General features: G+C 41.5%; 1 protein-coding gene across 3 annotated transcripts in view; it reads right to left on the bottom strand.

Annotated features, from left to right (window-relative positions):
* Nucleotides 1-5419: 5419 nt before the first annotated feature.
* The window catches only part of CA8 (carbonic anhydrase 8), a 55489-nt gene continuing 50772 nt past the window's right edge, over nt 5420-10136 (bottom strand). Inside the window, exons 7-8 of one of the 3 annotated variants that reach the window (XM_043507819.1) lie at nt 9049-9222; nt 5420-8639 (exon numbers count right to left, since the gene is read on the bottom strand). In XM_043507819.1, coding sequence (XP_043363754.1) covers nt 9088-9222 — 135 coding nt within the window. In that variant the 3' untranslated portion in view covers nt 5420-8639; nt 9049-9087. Of the gene's footprint in view, nt 8640-9048; nt 9223-10136 lie in introns of those variants that run through there. The other 2 variants (XM_038391094.2, XR_006278821.1) reach the window with 2 other exon arrangements.

Below are 10136 nucleotides of genomic sequence, written 5' to 3'. Positions count from 1 at the left end.
CCATTCCATAGTTTGGAACACTTGTGATTTTATTTATCAAATTATTTATAATCTGAGTTATTTTCTGTTACTGCAATAAAGGCCGGTGTACATTGGACAAACATTTAGTTATTGACGTATTTAGTATTAGTTAAGGCTGAATACATCAACAGTTCCACCATAAATCATGTTTTCAGAAGCTTTCAAATCAGCCATAAAAATCAGCATAGGTTGTGACTTGGAGGAAAAACTGTCATTATATCTGAAAAAAATCTATTTGATTTAGGACTACAATAGAAAAAGAAGATACTTTAACTGCAAAAATACTTATATCTGCAAATATTTTCCCCCCAACAATTTTTTAGCACGTGAACTTAGGGCCTGATCCCCTTGCAGTCAATGGAAAGATACTCTTTGATTTCAATGTCCTTTAGATCAGGCACTTCTGGCCTCATCTTGCACCATCCAGGTTTATGGGAGGTCTGCCATTAATTACAATGTGCACAGGATCAGGGTCATAGGCCCCCGTTCTGCAGGGTACTTAAAAATGTGTTTAACTTTCCACTGAATTCAAAAGTTTAAAGTTGGAAACATGCTTAAAGACCTTGCTGATTCAGGTCTAGAATGTTCAGCACTTTCTGGATCAATAACAAAAGGTACGTCTACATCGGGGTGGGGAAACTACACCCATGGGTCAGATCTGGCTTGTCTTACATTTCTGTCAGGCCTGCCATGACTAACATTTCTGTCCGGCCTCCTCTGCCCCCTCACGATCTCTGAATCTGGGCTGCTAAAAGTCCTGCAGTGCAGTGGGGTGCACAGGCAGGCTGCTTGTCAGCCGTGGCCCCATGTCGCTCTTGGAAGCGGCAGGTTGCTGCTGACACGTCTCTGCATGCCCCTGGTGGGGGGGGGGGGAAGTGGATCCGCATGCTACCCCTGCCCCCAGCACCATCCTCACAGCTCCCATTGGCTGGAAACTGGCCAATGGGAGCTGTGGGGGCAATGCTTGTGGATGCAGGCAGCGCACAGAGACGTGCCAGCAGCCGCCGGCCGCATCCACTTCCGGGAGCAGCGTGGGGCCACGGCATGCAGGCAACCTGCCTGAGCCCTGCTGTGCCGCTGGCCGGGAGCTGCCTGTGGTAAGTGCCTCCCGGCCCCCACCTGCACCTCGCACCCCCTTCCACACCCCAACTCCCTGCCCCAGGTCAGAACCCCCTCCTGCATCCAATCTCCCTCCCAGACCCTGCCCCCCCACACTCCAACCCCCTGCCCCAGCCCAGAGTCCCCTCCTGCACCAAACTCCCTCCCAGAGCCCACACCCCTCACTCTCCCTCTGCACCCCAACACTCTGCACAAGCCCGGACCTCCCTCCTGCAACCTTCTAGTGTTGCAGCATTTAGGCATCACAGTTTGTAGCTTAACTCAGCACCTATGGAAACTGTTGACATACTTTTAGCTTAGATTATTGGGTAACAATTGCAGTCCAGCAGAGGAGGCTCTAGGAAAAACACCAAATATTGCAAGATTTGCGATATCAGTCATAAAGGTGCACAACACAGCTCCTGTTTTCAGTTGCTCAGAACTTCTTGAAATAAATTGCTATTGAGCAGAAAACTACTTGTATAGTATTTGCCCCAAAATAATTTTTTACATAAAAGTTTTAATGGAATCTGTGGATTTTTTTTTAAGTCCTGCATGTCGTAGGACAAATATACTGCAATGAGCTTTACCTGCACTAGCTGTGTTGCAAGTGGCAGGTGTGGTTTGAGAGAGACTGGAAATGGAAACAAGTCTTCTGGGATATGTGTGTGCAGCGTGGGAGAGGGCCTACCTGTCACCACCAGCTCCAGGAGAGACCAGTACTATTGTATAAGGGATCTGGCTGTACTTTGGTCATGTTGACAATATGGTTTCACCTCAATTATTTGAAAACCCCTGCGACAACATCTTTTCTCATGCGTAATGGCCGTTCGGAGGAGGGGGCCTGGCTTCAGCAACATCACAAAATAAAGCCCTATCTCAGACATGAACACTGTCAGGTACTGGTGTTAGCCCAGTAGTTGAGATGTCAGACTACTAGCACTGAGGGATAACACTACCTGGGTAATTTTCATTTTATAGAGTTGCTAGTGGATTGTTGAGACTGGAAGGCAACTGCAGAAAAAATTACTCATTTGTTTAAATGTTGAATGAAAAAACCCCTACCCAGAAATATATTCTCTATATCATCTCTTCCTTCAATTTGTGTAGCTCATAAAATCCACTACCATATATTGCCATCGATGTATAACACATCGTTTGACAATAATCGCCTAGACCTTTGCTCAGCTCTGTAAAGCTCAGTCAATGTTGAGGAGCAGATGTTCTGCAAATTTCTGAATGTGGCATACACACAGCCCACATCCTGATTCACTAGGAAACAATGAAACCTTTCAAGCACCCTCTTCTCTTCCTCGCTACATAATACACTTGCCTGAATCATTTAGCTCCTCCTCCCCTGATAGACCGGTGAAGTCAGGGGGAACTCTGATGTTACTGGAGTGGGCCTCCGTACTCAGTGGCAGCAAGCCTGCTGCCAAACCATGCTAACTTGAATAATGGGAGAAAATGGTCAGCTCACCTACTCATAGGAATACTGATAACCCTATGTGTACAGGTTTCAGAGTAGCAGCCGTGTTAGTCTGTATTCGCAAAAAGAAAAGGAGTACTTGTGGCACCTTAGAGACTAACAAATTTATTAGAGCATAAGCTTTCGTGAGCTACAGCTCACTTCATCGGATGCATTTGGTGGAAAAAACAGAGGAGAGATTTATATACACACACACAGAGAACATGAAACAATGGGTTTATCATACACACTGTAAGGAGAGTGATCACTTAAGATAAGCCATCACCAACAGCAGGGGGGGAAAAGGAGGAAAACCTTCCATGGTGACAAGCAAGGTAGGCTAATTCCAGCAGTTAACAAGAATATCAGAGGAACAGTGGGGGGTGGGGTGGGGGGGGAGAAATACCATGGGGAAATAGTTTTACTTTGTGTAATGACTCATCCATTCCCAGTCTCTATTCAAGCCTAAGTTAATTGTATCCAGTTTGCAAATTAATTCCAATTCAGCAGTCTCTCGTTGGAGTCTGTTTTTGAAGCTTTTTTGTTGAAGGATAGCCACTCTTAGGTCTGTGATCGAGTGACCAGAGAGATTGAAGTGTTCTCCAACTGGTTTTTGAATGTTATAATTCTTGACGTCTGATTTGTGTCCATTCATTCTTTTACGTAGAGACTGTCCAGTTTGGCCAATGTACATGGCAGAGGGGCATTGCTGGCACATGATGGCATATATCACATTGGTAGATGCGCAGGTGAACGAGCCTCTGATAGTGTGGCTGATGTGATTAGGCCCTATGATGGTATCCCCTGAATAGATATGTGGACAGAGTTGGCAACGGGCTTTGTTGCAAGGATAGGTTCCTGGGTTAGTGGTTCTGTTGTGTGGTGTGTGGTTGCTGGTGAGTATTTGCTTCAGATTGGGGGGCTGTCTGTAAGCAAGGACTGGTCTGTCTCCCAAGATCTGAGAGAGCGATGGCTCGTCCTTCAGGATAGGTTGTAGATCCTTGATGATGCGTTGGAGAGGTTTTAGTTGGGGGCTGAAGGTGATGGCTAGTGGCGTTCTGTTGTTTTCTTTGTTGGGCCTGTCCTGTAGTAGGTGACTTCTGGGTACTCTTCTGGCTCTGTCAATCTGTTTCTTCACTTCAGCAGGTGGGTATTGTAGGTGTAGGAATGCATGATAGAAGAAACAGATTGACAGAGCCAGAAGAGTACCCAGAAGTCACCTACTACAGGACAGGCCCAACAAAGAAAACAACAGAACGCCACTAGCCATCACCTTCAGCCCCCAACTAAAACCTCTCCAACGCATCATCAAGGATCTACAACCTATCCTGAAGGACGAGCCATCGCTCTCTCAGATCTTGGGAGATAGACCAGTCCTTGCTTATAGACAGCCCCCCAATCTGAAGCAAATACTCACCAGCAACCACACACCACACAACAGAACCACTAACCCAGGAACCTATCCTTGCAACAAAGCCCGTTGCCAACTCTGTCCACATATCTATTCAGGGGATACCATCATAGGGCCTAATCACATCAGCCACACTATCAGAGGCTCGTTCACCTGTGCATCTACCAATGTGATATATGCCATCATGTGCCAGCAATGCCCCTCTGCCATGTACATTGGCCAAACTGGACAGTCTCTACGTAAGAGAATGAATGGACACAAGTCAGACGTCAAGAATTATAACATTCAAATACCAGTTGGAGAACACTTCAATCTCTCTGGTCACTCGATCACAGACCTAAGAGTGGCTATACTTCAACAAAAAAGCTTCAAAAACAGACTCCAACGAGAGACTGCTGAATTGGAATTAATTTGCAAACTGGATACAATTAACTTAGGCTTGAATAGAGACTGGGAATGGATGAGTCATTACACAAAGTAAAACTATTTCCCCATGGTATTTCTCCCCCCCACCCCACCCCCCACTGTTCCTCTGATATTCTTGTTAACTGCTGGAATTAGCCTACCTGCTTGTCACCATGGAAGGTTTTCCTCCTTTCCCCCCCCTGCTGTTGGTGATGGCTTATCTTAAGTGATCACTCTCCTTACAGTGTGTATGATAAACCCATTGTTTCGTGTTCTCTGTGTGTGTGTATATAAATCTCTCCTCTGTTTTTTCCACCAAATGCATCCGATGAAGTGAGCTGTAGCTCACGAAAGCTTATGCTCTAATAAATTTGTTAGTCTCTAAGGTGCCACAAGTACTCCTTTTCTTTTTGCCTATGTGTACAAAGTCTGCCAGCCTTTATAGATATAATAGCTAAGGCATAATAAAACCAGAAATATATATGAGTGGAAGTGACCCTCCATAAAGTAACCTTCCCTGTGAATGGAGGAAGCATTCTCTCCCTGGCCATTATGTAGATGCCATTCTGTGAATTACTGGGGGTAGAGCTGGGTCAAAGAGATGTGCAGTACAAGAGATGGTGCTATCACTGGCATCATTCGCTGTTCTTTTCTGGTGGGAGCTCTGAACTCCACAGCTGCTATTAAGCAGAGCTAGTCCAAAGCTTCTGGCAAAACATTTTTCTGTTGGAAAATACTTTGTCAGCAAAACTGATTTTTATTTTTTTTTTGCCAAATTGTTTAGATTTTGACAAAAGTGGTTTTGGAGAAAAACTGTTTTGAACAGGTCAAAACATCCTGTTTTGATGTTTTCAGAATGAACATTTTATTTTTTTATTTCAAAATGTCTTTTTCTTTAGAAATGTACTTTATTCTGTATAAAAATAAATAGGGTAAAAGTCAAAATGAAACATTTTGATTAACCTGAAAAGAAAAAAAATGAAAATGTTGAAATTTTTATCTTTTCATCCCAATTTTGGATGCTTTTTTCCCCAAATCTCCAAATTTTTCATGGGACAGAAAATTCCTTTTCTGACTGGCTTTAATAAAATTCACAGGAGGATCCAGCCAATGTCAACACAGTTTCTATTCACACTACACTGTCACTGGGGAGAAGAAAATGCAGAGCATTAGCCATCCCAATGTGATGGCTTTACATAGTAGAGTAGGTGCCTTCCCCATGGATCCCTGAGGCTGCAGTCCCTCAACCCCTCTCACCAATGAGGAGAGTGCCAGGAACACTCTGCAAACTGAACGTAAGAGTTTCCTTTCTTCTTCCCCTCATCTCACTTCTTTCTTTAGACAGGGGTGATCAAAGCTGGACTGTGCATGGGGCAGTTTTTAGCCTTCATAAATCATATTCTGAGTTCCTCAGAGACAAACTCAACAGTGAGGATATACTCTTCCCCCTTGATTAGCTTGATGTTATCTGGACTACTGCATCCAAAACTAAAAAGAAGACTGCCCTTGGCAAAGTGAGTTTCTGATAAATAATTCAATCAGGTGTAGAGCTGAGATCCATGTCTTCTGTAGACTTATAAAATGCTCAGAGCCACAGAACTTTTTCAGTACTGTAGAGTCCTTAACTAGCATAGCCCAACAGTGAATACTACCATTTTACATATAAAAATCCATCATTTGGAAATTGAAACTGCAAGTTATTTTGTGAAGCAAGGCCAAGGCAAATCTGATTATTTAAAACCATTATTTGTAGGTGTTGACAAATGTAATAACATTTCAAACATAAAAGCAAAGGGCGATGTTTTCACATTTCAATTCCAACAGTTATAAAAGAAACTCTTTCATGCTTAAAATTCAAAGTCAGCATGTAAAGTAATTTCACTGTTTCAGAGACCTGAATTACCTACAATGGCCTGAGGGCATTATTCACTCACAGAGGAAAAACATGTAGTTAAATATTGCTGTGATTTTCCTAAGTAATTTTTCTGCAGGAGACAAGTTGAATTGAATAACCCATTTCATGATTAAAGTGATGACATTTTGTGATTGCAGAGGCCAATGTAATTGAGGTTTCAGTGGACTTAGGGATGTGTCCAAAAATTAAATATAGGAGTGTGGAAGCAATGCTGACAGAGAGACCAGTATTTAATTTTCACTGTTGAAATCTGTGCAGGTATGACACAGATATGAAATACATGGTAAGTACTTACCTAGAAAATGTTTTTAAGGCTTGATTAAAGCTCTCCACCAGAATGCTAGGCCACTGCACTAGCCTATTTAACAATTTATGTTATTCATATTATCTTTATGTAAAGGATTACTACACTAAGAGAGACCATTTATAACCCATTGGTTTTAATGGCTCCATTTTCTGATCTTTTCAAGTTACCAATCTACCACAGGGGCCATCTTCTGCCTGATCACTTGTTATGCCAATCAAGATTGGGAGCTGGAGCCCAAAACATAATCTCATAAAGATGAGGAATGAAATCCTGGTCCCACTGAAGTCAAGTGGGAGTTTTGCCATTGAATTAATCAGGCTAAGATTTCACACTCTGACAGGATTCTGAAGTACTCTCCCTTCTATGTACACCAAACCAAATGGTAGCATTCTTTCAAGTGGGGTTCAATATGTGCTTGTTTTCTCTTTAACCAGTAGTTCTAAAGGGGCCTGGAGCTAAGAAAATCGTTGCTTTTATGTATTTGGATTCTTCCTGCAGAGCTGAACGGGTTATTGGTTAACTGTGGCCTAATTGCTCTTGTAGTATTTAGTTGAAGTTTATTTTGGTACAACACTCAGACACTCCAGGGCTAGAGAAGTTTTATAGATGATCTACTCATCCATTTGCCCAGAGTGAGAACGTTTCTTAGTGGTTGAGCAGAATGTCATTATTTTTTCTATTTTGTTTGCAGTGTTGTTGTAGCTGTGTTGGTCCCAGGAAATTAGAGATGCAAGGTGGGTGAGGTAATATCTTTTATTGAACCAACTTCTGTTGTTGAGAGAGACAAGCTTTTGAGTTTACACAGAGCTCTGCTTCAGGTATGGGAAAGGTAGTCAGAGTGTCACAGCTAAATACAAATTGTTAAGCATAAGGAGTTAACACGTTGCAAGAGACCATTCAAGGTGAAGTGGGCAGGTAACACCTCTGCAGTCATAGGACAAAGGAGGGTTGGTGGGTTACTGATTGTTGTAATGAGCCATAAACCCAATGTCTTTACTGAGTCCATGATTTTAAGGGTCTAACACAGTTATGAATTTAAGCTCCCAGACTCACTTTCTGAAGGTGTTATGCAGGTTTCCTTTGTGGCCTGAGAGATCAGAGATGGAATGATCACTTTGTGAAAAGTGTTTGGCCATGGGTGATGTGGTGTTTTTGTCTTTTATCATTTTTCTGTGTGATTTCATTCAAGAAATATAGTGATTGTCTCATTTCACCCACATGGTTGGGGCATTTGATGCACTGGATGAGGTACATCACATTATTGTGACATGTATGTACAAGACCAATGGATCCTGAAATGTATGTTGTGCGGGGAGGATGTTGATCATTGTAGCTGTGGAGATATGTCTACTTATTTTGCATCATCAGTCATTACAGAGAGCAAGTGAGTAGCTTGTGCATCTGGAATGGTCCATTTTTTTGACAATGTTGGAGGGCTATTAAATAATAATGTTGGTTACCAAGTTGGGACCGATCCTATTGTCTGCATAGTAAGTTCTCTTTTATTCAGTGTAAGTATATCCCATCACCAGGCTGCTGTGTACATTGATTATCTAAGTGTAATGAGGGTTGGTAACTTATGCTGGGATATTGAGGGATTTTTAAATGTAAGGTATGGGGAAATAGATTAACTGACATGTGGGTAGTGAAAGTTCAAATGTGTATTTGCATCTATGTACAGGACCCAAAGTCATCTTTTAGTTCTTGTTCTTCAAGCCAGTGGAAGCTAAACACATTACTGAGACAAGAAACAATCACACCTACTCTGATTAATGGAACGACAGATTAACATTAGTCATGAAAAGGCCAATTATTCAGCATCCTTTTCTGCATGCATTGGCTGTGCCTAACTAATTGTGCAGCATTTGGAGTAAAAGAGTAACATTTTAACAGAGGACAGAGGAGATCCAAATGAAACAACCCTCCTTTGAGATGAGGTCATTTTCTTCCATCTTTATCAGTCTCAAGGAGTGGAGCTCTGTAACACTAAAATGACTCTTTGGTGACTGGAGTCCTAAAAATACAAAATGTGAAAATCAACCAGTGCATCCATATCACTAGGAAAATCTCACTTGTCCTCAGGTTTAGCACACTTCTTATCACAGGAAACCAAATTGCTCTATCAGGGCCCAATCCAAGGTTCACTGAAATCAAAGAATTTTAAAGGATTTCCAGTTGACTTTACTGAGTATTGAACAGAGCCTATATTGAACCTAATTATTACAAGGTGTTTGAGAGAGCAGATAAAGGCAAAACATATGGTGGTATCAGATGAAAAATTAAAATAATGCAAGGTTCAAAGTACATGGGTTACCCAGAGCATTTGTCTAAAAGCATTGTCTCCTAAAACACAATCTCTATTGTGAAAATTGTTTTAATAGACTTACTTTCCATTTTTGTTTTTCTGCTGAATTTTCACTTACCTAAATAAAGCTTTGTTTTCATTGTTGTTTTTTCTTCTGCTACTGGAATGCAGCCTTGATGACTCTGTCGCTAAGTGGCTGAGTTGGTCTAAAGTTATCTCCTAATATTCCATCACAGCCTTCTAAAAGTTCTGCACCTTTAACATGTGTTCTCAGTCTTCGAAACTCTTCTATCTGAAAAAGTAAAGAAATGACATGCAGAATATTTTAGATATTTTGTTCACTGTGGGGCCAATGATCTATTCTTAACTCTAGTTGAATGTGTGGTTTTCAATGCCTAAATATCTGAGCATATAAATTTTCATAATCAAGTAATTGTGGGTGGATAAATTAATTTATACACAAAAACTCCATTTGCCTGGGCAAAATGAGTAGCAGTTACAACAGATGTCAACCTATTTGATTGTGTGCATAATTTCCACAGGGTTCTAGCTCAAACTACAGCTTGTTCTTGGAAAAGTGCTTGCCAAATACTTGGACATTCATACCTCTCCATGCAATTTTAGAAACTTCTTTTGAAAAATTAAATCAGTAGATTAAAAACTGAACATAACTGGAGGAGAAAATGCAGATTAGTGAATGTCTGTATTTTTTAAATTGTTGGTATAACATGAATATGGTATTTTGAGCCAATTATTTTTAAAATAAGTGCCTACATTGTAACTGCAAAAAAATAATTGCACATGCAGAATATGTAGCTGTGTGGGCAAAACAAGAAAGTGTGCGCATATGGTTTTGAAAGCTAATCTCTGCATATCTTATCACCACTTTTTTTAGAGTATATATTCAGGGCCAACCTTTGGGGTGGGCAATTGGTGCAGCCACCCTGAATGCCAACATTTGGGGGTGCCAAATGATCACATTCAGGGATGCCAAATCCCTGGTGTGTTAATTTTTTCTAGCTGTTGTGTTTTGCTTGTGCATTTTGGGTTGGTGCAGGAAGGGCCACCAAAAATGTTTTCGAACAAATCACCTAAGGCCTGTCGTGCAGGTATTTCCCTATCTTGCATTTCATTCTATATCACCTACTATGTATGCAATAACACAACAGACGGGGGCCTCTTTCTGCTCTCACTTAGATGAAGGTA

Source organism: Dermochelys coriacea, chromosome 2, assembly GCF_009764565.3.
Source record: "Dermochelys coriacea isolate rDerCor1 chromosome 2, rDerCor1.pri.v4, whole genome shotgun sequence".
NCBI classification, from domain to species: Eukaryota; Metazoa; Chordata; order Testudines; family Dermochelyidae; genus Dermochelys; species Dermochelys coriacea.
This window is presented reverse-complemented; position numbering and strand designations above follow the sequence as displayed.